We start from the raw sequence: 21,191 nt of genomic DNA, 5'->3' as shown, positions 1-21,191 counted from the left end.
GATGTCACTGATGATGTCACTGAGGATGTCATTGATGATGTCACTGATGATGTCACTGATGATATCACTTATGATGTTTTATTTTATATTTCATAAATGACTTTTTTTTGTGCTCAGGTGTTTGAGAGAATGGCTGGGTATGATCTCGGCTGTGGACCAGGGGGCGGACAGACTGCAGCCAAGATATTTAAGGTATATCTCGTTAAATATTGCTTGTCGTGGCCTAGGCTTGATTCAAGTCCCGTTCTCGTGTGAGAGGTCCCGAAGCATATTGTGTCAACTAGCAAATGTTCGCCGTCAAAATGTGGTCCTGGGATAGATTGGGGAATCAAGAGCCTCACAAAACGACTGTTTTCTGGCGATGGCACGGGATTGGGATTTGAGTCTAAATCAAGTCGTGGCTGAGTGGTCTAGGTCACCGGACCCAAGCTGTAGTGTTCTCAGCAGCAGAGTGTGGGTTCAAATCTTGACCATGACACTTGTGTCTTTGAGCAAGGCACTTAACCATAATTGCTTTGTCAAAAACTGGGAGGTAGTGCTTGTGCGACATGAGTCTCATTTTGTCGAGCCCGTCACATATTTGCATGGTTTATCATCAGTTTTGTTGTGAATTTGTTTGTTTCAGGATGCTGGAGTCACTGTGATGACAGGTGCAAATCTAGACGCCTTACAAAGAGAAGGTACGTGGACTTTTTCAAAGATGTTTTTGTCTTGTCGCCACCTTAACTTCACCTTATTTCTTATTATGCACTTTGCCTGTGACGTCACTTCTGCACCATCCTAAAAATAATTTGGGGGGCTAATCATCCTTACTCGCAGTTAAGAGCTGAATTGCGAAGGACGCGGCTACAACGTGTTCGAGAAGCAGGCATGCAAGGGCGCATTCAGCAGCCAGCCACATCAACCCATTATGACCACGGAGCACAGCCAAGATCAAAAGTGTTTAATTTTTTTCCTGAAGGAGGAAAATCGGATAGTCTGGAAGACCCTCGTGGCACAGCAGAGAACCAACGCACAACTCAACTCACATATGGCCCTGACCGGGAATCAAACCGGGGTCACCTTGGTGAGAGGCGAGCGCTTTACGCACAAGCCAACCGAGCCATACATGTAGTATATAGCTATATATAGCTGAATCCCTTTAGGTTTTGGTCATCTATAGACCCATTGTGTTGTAGGTTCCCTACCTCTTTCCCTGCGCTTGTCACCTAATGATTTGATTCATTGAGCGCACAACCCCTCTTTAATCTTCAATCTTCATTGGTGAGATCCTTTTTCAGCTATTTATACCAGGATGGTGCGGAAGTGCCTAAGAAATAAGGTACAGTTAAAGGCAGTGGACACTATTGGTAATTACTCAAAATAATTATCATCATAAAACTTTTCTTGAGTACGAGTAATGTGGAGAGGTTGATAGTATCAAACATTGTGAGAAACAGCACCCTCTGAAGTGACGTACATGTAGTTTTCGAGAAAGAAGTAATTTTTCACAAATTTGATTTTGAGACCTCAAGTCGAAAGGTACATGTACATAGCCTCATCCCTCTGATAGCTGTTAGGGTTAGTTTCCTTGAATGCTGCTATTGAAGGAGATATCACAGCGGCTGCTGGGATCTAGTCCGATGGTTCGAGGGTAGAAGGAGTATTTGTATGGATCTATGGATATGCCTGGTATGGTTAACTTTAAGTGATGGTCGTGTCTTCCAAGAAATGGTGCTGGTTGGAAGATTTACATGTACTAGTTCATGATGAATCTTATAGAATATGGTTAGTTGAGAGACAATTCGCCCTACCCACTACCAGAGGGTTTCAGTGTAGGCCTAATCCCAGCTCTAGCCCACACGCTTCACTGAGCTAAGCCCAGCTTAGTCCAGGGGCCAATTTCATAGAGCTGCTTAAGCTGGAAGATTTACATGTACTAGTTCATGATGAATCTTATAGAATATGGTTAGTTGAGAGACAATTCGCCCTACCCACTACCAGAGAGTTTCAGTGTAGGCCTAATCCCAGCTCTAGCCCACACGCTTCACTGAGCTAAGCCCAGCTTAGTCCAGGGGCCAATTTCATAGAGCTGCTTAAGCAAAAAAATTGCTTAAGCACGAAAATAGCTCGCTTGTTTTACACATGTTACTGGCCAAAATGTCATGCCATATACATTGCTTGTGACTGGTATTTAGCTGTTGTTTACTTAGCATAACAGTTGCGTTGAGTCTTGGCCGGTAATCTGACTTTACAAAGCAATAATTTTTTTGCTCAAGCAAAATTTTGTGCTTAAGCAGCTCTATGAAATTGGGCCTTGTTCCTGTTCCTGCCGCCTTATAGTGCATCAAAATGTTCTAGAAATTGTGCTTAGCTAATTTCTTTGCTAAGCAACAAATCAGTGGGTTACCAGTCGCAGCAATGGTAAGTGTATGATATTCTGGGTGGTGACCCATTTTTTGCTAAACAAGTTTTTTTTGTGTGGTATTTTTTTGTGTTGCTTTTATGAAAGTATAACTTCTTGAACACATCAAACTGAGCCGGGGAATTACATCAATAATTAAATTAGAATACAAACATAAATTTTTACAATTTCGTGTTTTTGTTACTTTTTGAATTGAAGAACTTGAATGTCCAAAAGCAGAGAGACGCTCCCGAAGGTATACAGATGCAGACCAAGATGCTATTCGTAAGTAAAGGTTTCTTAAAACTTGTTCTTTATCAATATAAACCAAAACTTATCGGTGTTAGGTTAACAACAAGTTATATTCCTCATCCTGATGCAAATCTATTATACTTTTGTAATCATACGAAGTTTTTATGGAATTGGGTCCTGTAGTTGCTGCAGTTTAAAACTTCCACTAATTTTATTTTGTTTTGTTTGTGGCATAAAATTTGGTTTATTCAGTGAACGAGTACCAGGGAGAGTTAAGGAAATACTGTCAAAGGGGCCTGAGAGACGTGACAGACCCCATCAAGTTCACGTGCACCAGGCGGGCCAAACTGCTCGCCAGAAGGGAGAATAAGATTTTGACGAGCCCCCAAATTGAGACCTTCTACGACTGCTGCAAGAGGAAAGAACAAGCTCTAAGAGGGCGCACTGACAACGACGATGCTGGGGTCGATCCGGTCGAGATTGACAACGCCGTTGTGCGCACGGACTTCCCGGAGAGCTGGATGTTCTTTGATGTAGAGACTGGGTGAGAATCCTGTTGCATATACAGTACATGTACCTCCCCCTCCCCCCACCTACCAGGGCAATGAGGGGCATGGGAGGCAATCGCCTTTGTTGCCTCCGTGAAATATAAAGCCTGATACACTTTTGGCAATTACTCCACGAAGGAAGAGTATTAATCGGTAATGGAAATTGAACCACGCTAACATGTTTCTCAGTGACGTAGAGACCGTGTGAGAACCTTTGCTCCGCCTCATTGAATAGAACATTTCATCTTTCAACTCATGAACATACTTGCACCATTGCACTCATAAACATTCATTATTTGTATAATACTCAGTACTTTACCCGAGTTCTGTGAACCATTTGCCTCTCAGTGTTATTTTATGTTTGCTTCGTACTTTGATTTAGGGACACGGATGTTGTGAGGCGCAAAGTTACCGTGCCAGATAGTGTCACAACATGGGTGGTAGAAGCCGTGGGCGTGTCCAACGATTATTTGATGTGCGTGGCCGAACCGGTCAAGCTACAAGTCCGACCGCTATTCTTCCTGGACCTGGCCATGCCTTATTCAGTTCAACGCATGGAGCAGATCGAGATCGTTGTGACGGTGTTCAACTACGCAGATGTTGTTCTGCGGGTAAGTCTAACATGGAAGTTGAGATGCGGAGCTCCAGCATTCTCTCTTAAAGCACCAGGGGCCAATTTCATAGAGCTGCTTAAGCAAAATTTTGTTTGTAAGCACGAAAATAGCTTGCTTATTTTACACATGTTACTGGCCAAATGTCATCCCATTAGCATAGATTGTGACTGGTATTTAGCTGTTGTTTACTTAGCATAACAATTGAGTTGAGTTTTGGCCGGTAATCTGATTTTACCAAGCAATGATTTTTTTTGCTTAAGCAAAATTCTTTGCTTAGGCTGCTCTATGAAATTGGGCCCCTGTTTATACTTCCTGCGAATGTGAATGCGATACAAATTTTAACATTACATTGCTGTTTGCGGACCGAATGTTTTGCAGGGATTTGAGCACAAGTCAACTGATGCGAATTATTTGTTGTGAAGTTGCGGCGTCAATGTATCGAATTTGCATTTTCAGGAAGTATGAACCGGGCTTTACTATGTTTATAGACGCTAGTTCAAACACCTGAGTACCATTTTCTTTCAATGCTTATTTTAACCTCTTTTCAATGTTTTTTGGGCCAACACCATTGTTCCTTTGTTAAACAGTGATTCTCCCTCAAAACCGGGCGATTACTGGAAAACGTGTAACACTGGGTAGTTTTCTTTTGTTTGAGTTGTCACGCGAAGGAACGCGCCGGAACAGGCTACCACCTGCTGTCCTACACATAGCTCCATCCATACAGGTTTTCCAAGCATCAGCCATCCCTGCCATCAGAGCAATGCAGCCTCTGCATGGCAATATTGTCCTTTAAATTCCTTCTTTTCCTGCACCTGTAAAAAGTGCACCTTTAATCTTTTTCTTTTGGCACCTTATCCACCTGGCTGTTGACGTCACTTTCCCACCATCCCAGTTTAGCCCAAATGGGGCTGTAAAGGGATTAACTAACCAAGAACCAAGAGCCGGATAGCGGGCGTGTCCGTGACATAATTTATTCATGCTCCCTTATATTGGTCCACCACAGGTAGCGGTCTATTTGAAGGGTGTTGAAGGCCTGTGCTCTGAGGCTCAACCAGGGGATCTCTCTCGAGGGATTGAAATCAACGTAGTCCCGAAAAAACCTGGCTCGGTCAAGTTCGTCATAGTCCCTCTGGAAGCCAAGAGCATCCCGATTGAAGTGCACGCCGCCACCAACTCATCAGGAACGTACCGAGACGCCATTATGAAAAAACTCAATGTTCAGGTGAGTTTATAAAGACACTGCACCAGTGTTGTAAAACTCTACACTTTTGAAATGGCTGTCGAATGAAAAATACTTTATTCTAGGGGAAAAGGTTTATCTGTATGGATAGCCTATGGACTCGACTTTCATATGACACCAAAAAAAGTCCGAAAAATAATTAATGCTTGGTTGAGCACCGCTCTTTGAAGAGTAAGTAGCCGACATCTTGGAGTGAAATGTGTAAGCTCCACAGGACTTTCCTCTCACAACTTGGAAGGCTAATTACTGCACAACCTAATTTTCATACCCTTTACAAAAGTGAGCAGAGCTCACCCAATCATGTATTATTTTCAAACTTTTTGGTGTCATACGAAGTCCATAAGATTCATACATATTAAAAAAATTCCCCCAGAATCATATATTTTGTATTCGGCAGCCTTCCAAAAGTGTATAGTTTTTTTTTTTTTTGAGACACCCTGTTGTGGTCTGCTCCAAATACAATTTTGTCCACCGAGGGCGAGCAGTTCAACAAAATTATTCATGTTTCGACATGGTGCTGTCATTGCAATCAAGGGAAATCTGTGCTGGGCAGCATTGTGTATTTTTTTACAGAGTATCTTCTGATAACTTTCGTTTGTAATAATTTTCATGTGTCACCGACGATTTATAGCCGGAGGGTTACAAACAACGAGATACTGTGACGATAACAGTAGATCCAGCCAACACGCGACACTCACCAGGACGCACTGAAAATGGCGGGAAAAATCAGTCCTACAGTCATAGCCGTAAGTATAGCTCCTATGTACAAAATATAGAACCAGTACTGAATTATACTTGCAGAGTGTCGGTCCTAAATCCCCATCATTTGGGAGGCTAATCATTCTTACTCGCAGCTAAAAGCTGAATTGCGAAAGATGTGGCTTCAGCATGTTCGAGAAGCAGGCATGCAAGGAAGCGTTGGCAGGCAGCCACATCAACCCATTATGATCACGGAGCGCAGACGGAGATAGAAAGTGTTTGATTTTTTTCCCGAGTGTGGAAAACCAGATGGTCTGGGAAAACCCTCGTGGCACTATACCATAAATGCTTCGTAACTCACTCTCTTCATCAGAGAATCTGACTCGCCAATTATCAAAAAGTTTAACCCAAATTTTGTTATACCCAATCTATTACGCTGCATTTTTGATGTAGTCGCACTTGATAAATGCTTTAATTTTTCCTAGGGATGTATGTTAATGTATAATATCAAGCGCAGGGGTTTCCCAAACTTCTGTTTTCACTTGCCTGCTAGACAAGTCAACCAAAATTTTGGGTCGCCCGCAAATTTGTAAACTTAGCCCACATAATAATGCACACAATTTTTTAGTAGTGGAAAGAAATATATGTGTATACCTCCCCCCCCCCCCCCAAAAAAAAAAACCATGGAATTGAAGTTCGCAAACTTGCATTTTTGGACGATCTTATCCAATAATTTCAATAAATAAAACACCCTCTCTTTGGGATTTCACCACTGTACCCAAATTTGACTCGCCCGCCGCTGGGTTCACTCGCATTCGGCGACCTTTAATTTTGATTCCTTTAGCATGCAAACTTGCATGGTGTATGTCATGGCATGTTGTGTACAACATGTAAAAGAACCCAGTGCACTTATCGAAAAGAGAAGGGGTTTGCCCCGGTGTTCTTGACTGTGGCTGCTGTATGTGCTGTAGCACCTACAGTATTGTAAACCCTTTTAAGGTGCTACAAAGGTCTCAGAATTCATCACTGCAATAACCCATCTTTCTGAAAGTTTTTTGGGGTTGAACAAAGAATTGACTAGAGTGGGATTCGAACCAACGACCTCCGGATTAACGTGCCGGCGCTCTACCAACTGAGCTACTAGCCCTATATTGGCGGTGTCCCTATTCTGAGAGTTTGTATACATGTATACTCAGCACCTGTTTTGGTAGATACCTGCGCTATATAAGACTTTGATATTATTGTTGTTATTATTATTAGTATTACCATGAAAGTAATTTGTTGTTGTTTTTTCTTTACCTTGTCCAGAGTTCTGGCTCCAGGACAATGAAAATAGCCAAAAGGACATCATACGATACTCCTTGCATAATGACGCTATCCCTGGTACCCATCAAACCCATATCAGCATCATGGGTATGTACATGTACAATGTATAAGATCTTTCTTCTGTGTCCATGAGCAAGTTGGAGGATGTGCACAATGCTTAACTTAAAGGAACATTACAGAATTGGTTTTTGCTAACAAAACAGTTGCTGGCAGTGTAAACACCTTATGTAATCCACCATATACGTAAACTGACAAACCTGTAGAAGTTTGAGATCGAAAAACCGAATACAAATTTTGCGTTGCATCGATGCCAAAATAAAAATGAATAGAACTCTCACTGAGGGGTAGGCAGGTCCCATGGTTTTTTTTTCGGTTTTTTTTTCGGGCTAGGAAAGTGTGTGCAAAGTGAGCTTCATGGCTTGGCGTGAGTGTCAATATGACCCACACACATCCACCCTTCAGATAAAGTGGAACCACCCCTCAGAAAAAATGGAACCACCCCTCAGATAAAGTGGAACCACCCCTCAGATAAAATGGAACCATTCCAGCCATCTGTTTAGTGTAGGCCCTAACAGGCAATGCCCAGAGGGCCCAATGTCAAAGAGCTGTTAAGCAGAAGAACAAAATTGCTTAACAATTTTTTGCCTAGCAAAAAAATGAGCACGATACAAGTCAAAAATTGTACACACGACATGGTAGTTTGGATGGTAACCTTTTTTTGTGGAAGCATAATTTTGTTTTGCTTAGCTACTTTTTGTGCTTAGAGTAGCTCTATGAAACTGGGTCCTGATGCCTGGCAAGTCTCAGTCGTCGATTTCTCCAAACTCTTCCTAACTTAGGATAAATCTTAGGACAAGTTAAATTCCATATCCAAAGACGTTAGGACGCATTGAACCTATCCTAAGTTAGGAGGGTTTAGTCGAAATTAATTTGAGATACATGTAGAATTAATCCTAGTGTTTCATGTAATCAACTCACATGTACACCCTGTGTTGAACAATCTCGTTTTCTTCCTTTGCAGGAAATATTTTGGGTAACGTCATCGACACGGTCATCAGTGGGTTGGGCGACATTTTGCAGATCCCTAAAGGGTGTGGTGAACAAACGATGATCACCCTAGCACCCAACGTCTACGTCTACCGGTATCTGAAGCACACTAATCAGTTCACGGCTGAGCTGGAGGTGTCTGCTCAGCAGTACATAGGAGGCGGTGAGTATAAAAATTTTTTAAAAATTATAGTAACTTGCAAACCGAAGTGAATTTCACTGTATATGTATACATATGTGTGACAATAAACACAATTGAATTGAATTGACAATTGAATTGAATTGAATTGAATCAAATTGACAATCATTTAATAATAAAATTGTATTTGTTTTTTTATATAGCGCTTTATACACCATGTCTTAAAGTGCCTCCAACATTATTACCCCTGACCACTGGGTCATTTCATTCCTTTTAAACCATCTCAGCTCCCTGGGGAGTATACAGCCTGTGCTGCCAAATATGTAGCGCACAATGAACCAACCACAAGAACCATCTCTGCCCTCACAGGTACCCATTTAACCCCTGGGTGGAGAGAAGCAATTACAGTTAAGTGTCTTGCTCAGGGACACAAGTGTCACGACCGAACCCACACTCTGATGAACACAAGCACCAGAGCTTGAGTTTGGTGCTCTTATCGGCTCGCCCACGACACCCCATTAATCTATGCGTATTCGCCCAAAGCAAGAGGCTAAAAGCTACTCTTGGTATGGGGTTACAAGAAGAGAAATTTGTGTAAATTTTTTTATTAAGAGGGTTACCTTTGCTTTTGATTGATCTACAGGTATAACTCAAGAATTGACGCATCGTCGTTCGGATGGTTCATTTTCAGTATGGGGAGATAATTTACAGTATCCAAGCAGTACCTGGTGAGTTCAAGGGTGTTTTCCGTGTCTTAAAGGCACTGGACACTATTGGTAGTTACTCAAAATAATTGTTATCATAAAACCTCATTTGGTAACGAGTAATTGGGAGAGGTTGATGGTATAAAACATTGTGAGAAACGGCTCCCTCTGAAGTAACTAGTTTTCAAGAAAGAAGTAACTTTCCTGTAAAATATTTGAATTTTATTTCAAGACCTCAAATTAGATTTATAGGTCTCGAAATCAAGCATCTGAAAGCACACAAGTTCCTGTGGCAAAGGTGTTTTTTCCTTCCATTATTATCATGCAACGTTGACTAACCAATAGAGCTCAAATTTTCACTGGTTTGTTATTTTATGCATATGTTGAGATACACCAAGTGAAGGACTCAGTCTTTGACAATTATCAAAGGTGTCCAGTGTCGTTAAAGGAACACGTTGCCTTGGATCGGACGAGTTGGTCAAAACAAAAGCGTTTGTAACCGTTTTATATATAATGCATATGGTTGGAAAGATGTTTTAAAAGTAGAATACAATGATCCACACAAGCCTCGAAATTGCGTGGTTTTCCTTCTACTGTGCGAACTAGCATGGTCGGCCATTTATGGGAGTCAAAATTTTTACCCTCATAAATGGCCGACTTGTTAGTCGACGAGGTAAAAGGAAAACCACGCAATTTCGAGGCATGTTTGTGTGGATCATTGTATTCTACTTTTACAACATCTTTCTACCCATATGCATTTTATAAAAAACGGTTACAAACGCTTTTCATAGACAAACTTCGACCGATCCAAGGCAACGTGTTCCTTTAACCAATAACCGTGGCACGGTTGGCTTGTGCGTAAAGCGCTTGCCTCTCACCAAGGTGACCCCGGTTCGATACCCGGTCGGGGCCATCTGTGAGATGAGTTGTGCATTGGTTCTCTGCTGTGCCACAAGGGTTTTCCAGACCATCGGTTTTCCACACTCGTGACAAATCAAACTTAATGTTGCTATGGATCGACCAACCAGAATCATGGATTCAAGGCTACTTGAAGATAACACTCATTTCTGTTTCTTTCCTGCCCAACCCTCAGGTTGACGGCCTTTGTCAGCAAGGTGTTCTGCCAGGCCAAAGAATTTGCCTACATTGATGAAAGCATCACCTGTAATGCTATGAGATGGCTGATAGAGGAGACACAGAATGACAACGGTGCGTTCCGGGAATTGTACAAAGTGCATCACCAAGAAATGATTGTGAGTATAATAGACGTTTTCTACTATCATCATCATTACACTGTGTGAGTTTTATGTAAACCTGTGATTGTCACGATTTCTGTTTCTTTACCAATTCTGTAACGTTCCTTTAGGAAGAATAATAATTTTGTTGTTGTGATTATGTTATACTCAATAGTGGTTTTTCCGCTGCTGTTTATGTGATTCTTGGGACTTAGAACTGAGATGAATTCAATTTTTTTTTTTTTTGTCTTCTTTGCCTTCAGGGAGGTGTGCAAGGTGACGCCTCGCTTACTGCATACGTGTTGATAGCTCTTCTGGAGTGTGAATGTGAAACAGTAGTAAGTAAATTGTCTTTGTTTGCCGGCGCATTACCAACTGAGCTATCTACACATAGCCCTATATTTGCGAGGTCCCTGTTTTGTCAATATCTTTGTCCGGGGGTGCCAGTCATATGCAGAAGCCATACAACCATTAACTACCATGTAGCTAGGGATCACACCCAAATTACGATACAACCTGGGAAGCGCTAGCCAGAGGATCACCTTAAGGGGATGCGACTCTTTGTTTCAAATATATTTTATCTGCATTTGTCCGTAGAGTAAGACTGACTCTGTTGCTTCAGCTACGGCTTTCTTAGAGGGCCAACTGCAACAATTGACGAGACCATACGCCATTGCCATCACCACATACGCCCTCGCTCTGGCCAATAGCGACCAAGCTGATGAAGCTCTCACGATGCTCAAAGACATCGCTACGTACGATAGAGGTAAGTAGCAATTGTACTTTGATGGACTAGCTTCATATACCACCAACCGGCACATCCCTTTAACCATTAACACGCTACCAGGCTGTACACACAGTAATCCCCTAGCGCTGCATTTCCTGTGTGGCGCTACCTAAAATGCACGTACATTTTACTTTTACTCTGTGAAGGAAGTGTTTTGGGCTAAAATGCAAAATAATTTTTTTACTCGGTATTTAATTTCCCATATAGTGCAGTAAAAATGATGGTGTTGATTTTTATCGGGGCCATCGTCCGATCCAGACCCATCGCTGCTGCCATCAGACCCAGTGTTGTGTTCATGTACATCGTTATCGTTCACGCGTACACAGTACACGTGCATAGTACATGTACGTGTACAGCATCTTCAACACCATCAGAATATCTCAAACAATTTCCAGAAATGCTGCATGGATGTTTATTGTGTCCGCCATTTGTTTTAGCATACTGCTTTTTGATCGGAAATTGTGAGAAAATTTGGGACAAAAGATTGTTTTTTCAGATGAAGTATTGTTGCATACATGTATAGGTAGATGCATGCAGCTGGATGAGGGTCAGGGGTCAATAGTTTCCCAGAATTCCTCATCTATTTACACACAGTACTGCTGGGCGACTGTAGTCGCCGATAGCGCGCAAAGGGTTAAAGACACTGGACACTATTAGTAATTACTCCTGAATAATTGTTGGCATAAAATCTTACTTGCATGGTTATGAGCAAAGGAGAGCTGTTGATAGTATAAAACATTGTGAGAAATGGCTCCCTTTGAAGTAACGTAGTTTTTGAAAGAGAGGTAATTTCTCACTCAAATATTAAAAGACTAGTCAGGCCTGACTGAAGCCTTTTATTAGGCATCTGAAAGCACACACTTTTGTGCACATAAGGGTGTTGTTTCTTTCTATATTTTCTCACAACTTATATGACTAATTGAGTCAAAATTTTCCCAGGTTTGTTATTTTATACATATGTTGGATACACCAAGTGAGGATACTGGTCTTTGACAATTATTTACCAAAGGTATCCAGTGCCCAAGTTAAAAAATATACTGTCTGTATGAATTGATGGGTGCTCTAAAAATGCTCATCCTTATTGTTTTATTTTTATTGTTATTATCTTTATGCAGCAACCAATTATCGTCACTGGGGAGCAGACGACTCGTCCTTTGGCGCGGGTCCGAAACCATATTGGTACAGCAACCGGCCTAAAGCCATTGATGTAGAGATGACAAGCTATGCACTGCTGGCTTTACTTCAGCTGGACGACCTGACCTACAGTCATGCCATCGTTAATTGGCTCACGGAACAAGAGAATTATGAAGGTGGATTTGTGTCTACTCAGGTAAAAATTATCAGAGACATATCAAAAAACAAAAAGCAAACAGAAGCCTCTCGCCCAAAAGCGAACCAAATCACTATCCAAAGGAGCAATTCCTTACAGTTTTCTGATAGAAGTTTTTTATCCCATATCTTGTTTAGGATACAGTTATAGCTCTGCAGGCGTTGTCGGAGTATGCTATCAAGTCCGAGACGAGCAACATCGATATCAATTGCCAGGTCAGTTGTATTGAGAGTCAATTTGAAGATGAGTTCGTTCTGCAACCGTTCAACGCAATCGTCAGACAGCACTCTAAACTTGTGGTGAGTTTGTTAATAATAATAATAATTATAATAACCAGTTTTTATATAGCACTTTTCACACCCGAAGGACGTCTCCAAGTGCTTCCAACATTATTACCCCTGGTCACTGGGCCTTAAATCATTCCTTACACCATCTCAGCTCCCTGGGGAGTATACAGCCTGTGCAACAAATATATCCAAGTACTGAGTATACAGTTCTAACAGTGGTGTATGGGTAAAAAAGAAATTAATATTCTTTATCCCCTATTCTCTAACATCTATTAAATATATCCTTCCCGGCTAAATTTAAAATCAATCACAAGAACATCTCTGCCCTCACAGCTACCCATACCCCTGGGTGGAGAGAAGCAATTATAGTTAAGTGTCTTGCTCAGGGACACAAGTGTCACGACCTGGATTCGAACCCACATCCCGATGAACCACCTGAAGTTGAGTCCCATGCCCTTAATTATCGGCCAGACACCCCCTTTATTTCCTTTGTTTACATCTCAGTTTCTCCTTTTCGTTTTGTTGTTGATTATTTACTGTTGTTTGTTTGTTATTTACATTGTAGATTCCAGAAAATGAGCCGGAATTCCGTGTTCATTTTGACTCTTCAGGGACAGGAGTTGGCCAGCTGAAGGTAATGCTGATTTGTAAAAAATAAATTGACTATTTTGAATGGCTCCTTAAAGGCTTTGGACACCTGTGGTAATTGTCAAAACAGTCTTCTCACTTGGTGTATCTCAACATTATGCATAAATTGACAAACCTGTTAAAATTTGGACTCGCATAATCCCTAGCGTTGTGTAATACACAAAGAAAAAATCCACGTAGCATCACTTATCGGTACACGAAAGAGTTTGCCTCGTTTCCTTGCAGTTTCCTTGTAGTGGCTGTTTAATGCGCTGTAGCACCTTGTAAACCCTTAAAAGGTGCTAGATAATTGAGTTAAAGAAGTCATAACTTGAAGACATCAGTCATTCAGTTTCCTCCATCCCTCTCATTCCTCAGACTTTCTCAGGGAGTCATTTAGCGTCAGGCCCGTCCATTCCATGATGTTGTCCTCCCACCTTTTTCTCTGCCAGCCTCTCTTTCTTCCTCCTGGTACAGTGCCTTGCATGATCGTCTTAGCAAGTCCTGATTATCATGAATAGTGCCCATACCACTTCAGTATACGCTTTTTTACAGATACGTGCGCTATATAAGACTTCGGTATTATTATTACTTATTCTTGTAATTTTTTTCTCTTAGTTTGAGTCAAGCTACCACATCCCAGAGCCAGACAGTGAAAAGTGTGACTTTTACCTCGACATTAACGGAGTTGAAGGACGGTCAGGCGGGTCCTTTGATGAAGAGGAACCTGCACGTGATAATGAACCGGCCGGCGGAATCAGCAGGTCAAGGGTCGGAAGGGTCGGACGTTCCAGGGGTAGAATCGGGGGTCAGCCTACAGAGGAAGTTGAAACCTCTTCCTGGGTTTCTGATGTCGGGAGAAAGGGACGCGCTGGAGGTGGTGGGGATGAGTACCTCTTTAGGTACAACATCAAAGTCAGGTATGTGACTTTCATTATACGATCCTTGAACTTTGAACCTAGAACTTTGAACCTTGAACCTTTGACCATCAAACCTAAACCTTGAACCTTGAACCATGATACCTGAACCTTGAACATTAAAGCTGAAACCTTGAACCTAGACCTTTGAACCTTGAACCCTGAACCTTGAACATTGAACTTTGAACCCTGAACATTGAACTTTGAACCCTGAACCTTGAACCTTGAACCTTGAACATTGGGTTATTTTATGTGCGTTACACAACACACGGCCCTATACGTCCCATCCGATAGACGAAGCAATGGTTAAGTGCCTTGCGCTTAAGGACACAAGTGTGACGACTGGGACTTGATACACCAAGTGAGGATACCGGTCTTTGAAAATGCACACACGTATTTAGGTGTTGAGTTCCAGTGATTTTGTCGAACTTAACCACATTTTGGGCAAATGGTTTGCTGTTTATAACCTGCGTTATAACCTGCGTTATAACCTGCGTTGTTCTCTCAATCTGCAGATACTTGAAGGAAGGGCAGGCAACTGGGATGGCCATTCTTGATGTTGGACTGTACACTGGGTTCTCTCCAATCATTAAAGATCTTGAGGAGGTGAGGAATATCAGTCTTGTTTACTCTTAGTTTAATGTCATAGTATACACATATTGACTGGCAATGAGGTAACTAGTGTACGTCTAGTCTCCCGAGGGACTTTGAGTGACCAGAAGAGGGACCTATTTCCCAAGGCATATTCCCCTCTTCTAGTCACTCACAAGCCCAACGGGGAATAGACATACTCTAGTTACCCAACTATGCCAGTCAATATGTGTTTTATAACACAGCTCGGTCTTAAATGTGAAATAAGAACAGAAATCTGGAAAAGAAAGGAAGTTTTGTAGTTGCTGTTCACGGTTCAAGTCAAGAGAGGGCGCTGTAACCAGGCACTATTTTCAAAGACTAGTGCCCGCTCAGGAACTAGTTCCCACAAAACATGCGCCGCGATCACTAGACTATATTAGTTCATCCCACGTGACCATGTTTCAGCCAACCAGAATACAGAACAAGCAGGAGGTGTGTTATAATTTGATTTATTTCCACTCTTGAAGTCATTTAAAATGACAAAATATAACATTACAGGACAGGCCTGTATGCTTCGTTTTTGAAAGGGCAAGGGAAAGGGCAAGCTATTAGGAAATTGTGAAGTTCTACTGGAGCATTTTAAGGGCACAAAGGCAATGACCAGGGGGCATGGAGGCAACCGCCTTCGTTGCCTCCATTAAGTGGGGGAGGTCTCCTAAAAGCAAACTTGTTGGATGGAGAAGCCCCCCCCCCCCCTCTGATTGTGTACATACATTGTAAATATGTATCTCTGAGAAAGAACGATGCAAGAATCGACTGAAATAATTTAAGGCACACAAATTACTCTATTGACCCAATTCACCTGACGTCATCATCAGAATAATCATGGATGCGTCATTTTGGTTGTCAATGTCAACGTGTGTTATTCAGTGAAGTGCGCATTTAAGGTGACGCAGCGTTAACACGTAAACCGCGTGTGACGCGCGTGCAAGGGGTCAATACTGCATGTTACTCGGGTTGGATTCGAACCCACGACCCTTGCAATTCTTGAGCAGTATCTTTACCAACTATGACCACCGAGATTGCCCGGTAGCTAGACGCTGTTCAAATCCTATATTTTAGCAGCGGGTTCTGCAACGGTTTGATATATCATGTTAGCAGATGGGAGCAATTTAAGAATCAGTATTATAACTGATTTATTATTTTGAGGCACTGTATTATGGTGAGGTATCAGTTGGTTTGAAATAACACCATGAAAAGTCTCCCGAACAATCCGATAAATCAAGTATTAGCAAGACTGAAGTTCTTTAAAGAACACACAGGGTGTTACCGCAAACCAAGTTTATATTATCACTGAAGTTTTGCGTTTTTATTGATTTTTTTTTAAGGTTAAGAAAAACAGTGCCGGTAACATCCAACGATACGAAGTGACTGACCGGTCCGTAATCTTCTATCTTAACAGTGTAAGTAATGAACAATGTTAACTAACAAGCCTCAGAGGGTTAAAGGTACTGGACACTATTTGTAATTACTCAAAATAATTGTTAGCATAAAAACTTACTTGGTAACAAGCAATTGAGAGCTGTTGATCGTATAAAACATTGTGAGAAACGGCTCCCTCTGAAGTGACAGTTCTCGAGAAAGAAGTAACTTTCCAGTAAAATATTTGAGTTTGATTTTGAGACCTCAGAATTTGAGTTTGAGGACTCAAAATTAGGCATCTGAAAACACACAACTTCGTGTGACAAGGGTGTTTTTTCTTCCATTATTATCTCGCAACTTCGACGACCAACTGAGTTTAAATTTTCACAGTTTTATTTTATTTTGTGCATATGTTGAGATACACAAGGCGAGAAGATGAAAACCAAACGTGTCCAGTGCCAATAAAAACATATGCTTCCATCTACACACAGTTTAGTCCTCTGCACAGCTATTGTATTCCACCCTACGAAACCTGTGCAGTTGAGTTGTTTCGAATGGTAGCTAGATCAACTTCCAATACTAAGGGAGGGTTTACAGCTAATATTTTTTCTCTATTGAAATTTATGATTCAGTGTTTATACTTCCATCTACACAAAGTTTAGTCCTGTGCACAGCTATTCCACTTTACAAAACCTGTGCATCTGAGTGGTTTCAAAATTGTAGATCGATCTTCCAAGATTTAAGGCCCATGCACACAGGCCTCGAAAACGAGAACGAGAACAATAAAAATGCATGCCTTCGATTGGTTGAATGAGCGTGCGCGAATTCAATTCAACCAATAGAATGCATTCTCATTGCATCGTGATCGTTATCGTTTTCATTATCGCTGCATTGTGACGGCAGACCCATTAAAGGCGTTAACAGCATACATTTTTTTCTGCAGTGAATTTATGTTTCTGTGTTTTCTTCCGTCATACAGATCTCAGACACAATGGAGACGGTCACATTCAATGCCAAGCGTGTATTTAATGTTGGGAAAGCTCAGCCTGTTGCCATCCGTGTCTACGACTACTATAACCCTAGTAAGTTTCTTAACATAACCACTTTCTACTTCCACAAACTACTTTTGTCATTTGAACCTAATAAGTTTCTGAAAATAACTACTTTCTACTTCCACAAACTTCTTCGTCCTGTTTTACTAAACTATAACCCCAGTTAATAATACCGGATTTCAAATCCCAAATAAGTACCTACTTAATGCAAGATTTACTACTATTCTCTAATCTTGTTTTGATGCAGCTGTCGAGTGTGTTAAGTTCACCCATCCCCAGGACCACAGTGGGGCATCGATCATGTTAAACACCCTGTGTGAGGGAGACGTGTGCGCTTGTGCAGCAGGTATGTGTCACCAATCTACCTTGTACATGTATATCAGGGCCCAATTTTATAAACATAATATAAGCTAAATAAATTAGCTTCCCTGGGTCAACCCCGGTCTGCCCTTGGTACGTTCAAATAGCTTTATGTATATGAAGCCATTCAAGGGGCTCACCCAGGTCAGCCCCCAGTGCCCTGCTTGTGGAACGGGTCTTTGGGGCTGGCCCGAGGTGCATGACTTCCCTGGGTCAACCCCGGTCTGCCCTTGGTACGTTCAAATAGCTTTATATGACGTCATTCAAGGGGCTCACCCAGGTCAGCCCCCAGTGCCCTGCTTGTGGAACGGGTCTTTGGGGCTGGCCCGAGGTGCATGACGTCACCATCACATGAAGGCGAGTGTGATCGTTCGATTAGCTCTTGTCAGGGGCTCACTAGTGCTGGGCGAATAGTGAAATTTTGATATTCGGATACCGCTGGCCAACTATCTAAAATTAACCGGATATTCGAATAGTTTTTTTCGCCGCTAGAGGGCGCTATTTAAAAAAATATATATTAATTTTTATTTTATTTTTTCGCTAGCGGGCGCTGTTCGTTTTTGAATGAGATCTTTTGGGCGGATTGATATTAGTTTTAGACAGTGTCACTCGGTTTATTCATAAAAATAACCGGATCTAATTTAAAGATCGCGATTTCTGTATCTGTATCTGTATCTGTATCTGTATCTGTATTGTTGAGCCGGCAAAAAAATGTCTAATAACACATCACACTGGCTTTGCGCATTGTGTGGATGGGATTTGCTTTTTCTTTTGATCGTGATTGACTCTACGTGAAGGAAAACTTTCGTAATCTTTGAACAAATTACGTCAGAAATGTCATTGTTTTAACTCTTCACGGAGGTGAGCATAGTTAAATACTTAACTTATGTTGTTTTATGCTGTCTTAATAGAAGTTTCATAAGGATTCCGACAAAACATTCCTATCAGTTGTCGCCCGACGTCCGCGGATATTCGGATATTAAAGAATATCTGGTTACTTCGTTGTAATTACAGAACTATCCGGTTTATAAATAGGTATTCGCGCCCTATGCGGATATCCGGTTAAAAAAAAAAAAGGCATTCGCGGTTACGGATAGGAAAACCTATTCGCCATTAACCGGATATTCGAATAATTCGCCCAGGCCTACGGCTCACCCAAGTGAGCACCACGGGGTCGACCCTGGAACGTACCCATACATGTAGAATACTTAGTTTGGCGCCGGTATCCTCATGGCGCTTGAGGAGAGAAAGACAAATTAGGACCGAGGATTGTGTGAGTATGCTTGTTTGAACAGGTGATAATTTAAGTTTGTCTTGAATGCTGTGATGGATGGAGATGATTTGACAGTCAGTGGGAGTTGGTTCCACACCCGCGCTGATGTTATTGAAAAAGACCTGTTGCCCAAAAGAGTGGAAGTCCTGGATGGGCTGATGAAGCATCATGACCTCATTAGAACGCAGACCAGTGTGTGCTTTTTACAGGACTCCCGAAATTACCGAGTATACAGTGCTGACACACATACATGTAGGTGTGGGTAAAAACCAAAATTAATATTCCTTATCCCCGATGCAAAGTTAACATCTAATATATGGTTTTGAATGTGTTTGTTTTTTACTTATCCCGTATTTCTTGATATCTCTTGCAAACAGGGCAATGTGCACAGAATGCCTACACAAAAATATCCGACTTTGAAGGTCTGAAAGCCAAGGCTTGTCAATCTGAAGAGCATTTCGGTGAGTAAACAATGAAAGAGGCAAAAGAACTCAACATATCTCGAAGTGTCGTGGCCGAGCGGTTAAGAACACCGAATTAAAACTCCGGTGTTTCTGATCAGCAGAGTGTGGGTTCGAATCCCTAGCCATGACACTTGTGTCCTTAAGCAAGACACTTAACCTTTGCCTCGTCCTTTGGATGGGACGTTAAGCCGTTGGTCCCATGTGTTGTGTAACGCATGTAAAAGAACCCAGTGCACTTATCGAAAAGAGAAGGAGTTTGCCCCGGTGTTTTCTGGCTGCGGCTACTGAATGCGCCGTAGCACCTTGTAAAACCTTATAAGGTGCTACATAATTGGGTCTCAGAAATCATCACTGCATTAACCTATCTTTCTGAAAGTTTGTATATACTCAGTGCCTTGAGTACCTTGTTTGGTGGATACGTGCGCTATATAAGACTTTGATATTATTATTATTATTATGTATTGTATTAATCCCGGAAATCCACAGCCCTAGACTACTCGTCCATGACTCCCCTTAAAGTCCCTCCCACTTATCTATTAATTACCAGACATTTGAAAAATTTGCGTCTTTTCACATTAACATTTTCTCATTCATTCATTCATTCATTATTGGTTTATTATTTTAAAAACAAATTCCCATGGCGACCGGAGGTCGAATTACAGGAAAATATACAGAGATTAAAAAATAAGAAAAAAACACACTATTACACATTATTTAAGAAATAATTGATGAAAAAAAACTTGATTCTAAAACTTGGATCCGAGTTTACCAGACTCCACAATGAGATTTGCCTTTGACAAAAAGTGATTTTAGGGAAAATAACTTGCATTTTTTGCCAGCTTTGAAAAAAAGTTGCATCCCCTAAAAATTATCCCCTAGGTGCCGCTTCCAATAACAAAGATTTTGACAAAATATGAAGAGACTGCCAACATAGGGCTACATAGCTGAGTTGGAGAGCGCCGGCACTGTTATTCTGGATTTCGTTGGTTCGAATCCCACTCTAGTAAGTTTTTCTTTGTTCAACCCCAAAAAGCAACATTTTCTGCTTAGGCAGCACTATGAAATTGGGCCATGAGTAGAAGTAGTAAAAACTGATACATAGGGGAAACAAGTGGTGTGCTTGCGACATATTTTTGTACCAAGAGGGCGCTGGTCAGTAATAAATCAACCGTTTTTCTTTTCTGAATTTTGTTTTTTCAGCATATGAAGTGGAAGTGGTGTCGTTCAAGCAAAAGGGTAGTTTCCAGTACTCTACAATGACTATTCTGGCTCCACTCAAAAATGGTAAGTTTGGAAGTCATGAACTTCCTTTCCACATACATGTAGTTCTTGTCACTCTCCACTTTCAGCCCAAAAGAAATTTGTTATAGAGTAACTACAAATATAAATATAAATAGTAGGTTTGTGGGTACAACCATGTGTAAAATCTCTTCTGAGGGAGTGGTGGCTCTGAAAAGAGCAGGTGTGGTCTCGACGTTTCGAACAGTATACTCTGCTCGTCTTCAGTCCTGAAGACTTTGAAATGTCGAGACCATACCGGTTTTTTTTCAGAGCCACCACTCTGTATCCGCAAACCTACTATTTATATTTTTATTTGTAGCTACATATACTTCTATTCTTCACACCATGCATAGCTTCAAACATCGTTTAGAAATTTGTTTGTTTGCCTCTAGAAGGTCATCATCAGTTGGTAGTCCGAATGAATTTTGTGAAATTTGTGATATTTGGATCTCAGAAGCCACAGTCGCAAACAACACAAACAATAAATTACATCACAGTGTATGTCCTACTTCAAACATAAACAACACGGCATCATGATTGCGTCACAGTTACCGGTACTAGAGATGTTTTCAAACTCATGGCAATCGATGACTTTGTGAGTTTCAATGGTGAACGCAATTGTTTAGCCCCC

General features: G+C 41.4%; 1 protein-coding gene across 3 annotated transcripts in view; it reads left to right on the top strand.

Moving 5' to 3' along the window:
• Positions 1-21,191, top strand: part of LOC139947861 (complement C3-like) — a 53,161-nt gene that overhangs the window by 26,011 nt on the left and 5,959 nt on the right. For all 3 annotated transcript variants that reach the window (XM_071945680.1, XM_071945679.1, XM_071945681.1), the window contains exons 16-38: positions 118-192; positions 626-680; positions 2,603-2,668; positions 2,888-3,179; positions 3,566-3,794; positions 4,801-5,019; positions 5,669-5,783; positions 7,045-7,149; positions 8,084-8,272; positions 8,892-8,976; positions 10,046-10,205; positions 10,451-10,525; positions 10,785-10,953; positions 12,090-12,304; positions 12,442-12,603; positions 13,157-13,225; positions 13,837-14,138; positions 14,651-14,741; positions 16,097-16,171; positions 17,110-17,212; positions 17,430-17,528; positions 19,193-19,276; positions 20,480-20,563. In XM_071945680.1, the coding sequence (XP_071801781.1) occupies positions 118-192; positions 626-680; positions 2,603-2,668; positions 2,888-3,179; positions 3,566-3,794; positions 4,801-5,019; positions 5,669-5,783; positions 7,045-7,149; positions 8,084-8,272; positions 8,892-8,976; positions 10,046-10,205; positions 10,451-10,525; positions 10,785-10,953; positions 12,090-12,304; positions 12,442-12,603; positions 13,157-13,225; positions 13,837-14,138; positions 14,651-14,741; positions 16,097-16,171; positions 17,110-17,212; positions 17,430-17,528; positions 19,193-19,276; positions 20,480-20,563 (3,118 nt within the window). The remainder of the gene's footprint in view (positions 1-117; positions 193-625; positions 681-2,602; positions 2,669-2,887; positions 3,180-3,565; positions 3,795-4,800; positions 5,020-5,668; positions 5,784-7,044; positions 7,150-8,083; positions 8,273-8,891; positions 8,977-10,045; positions 10,206-10,450; positions 10,526-10,784; positions 10,954-12,089; positions 12,305-12,441; positions 12,604-13,156; positions 13,226-13,836; positions 14,139-14,650; positions 14,742-16,096; positions 16,172-17,109; positions 17,213-17,429; positions 17,529-19,192; positions 19,277-20,479; positions 20,564-21,191) is intronic.

This window comes from Asterias amurensis, chromosome 15, assembly GCF_032118995.1.
Source record: "Asterias amurensis chromosome 15, ASM3211899v1".
In the NCBI taxonomy this organism is placed as follows: Eukaryota; Metazoa; Echinodermata; class Asteroidea; order Forcipulatida; family Asteriidae; genus Asterias; species Asterias amurensis.
This window is presented reverse-complemented; position numbering and strand designations above follow the sequence as displayed.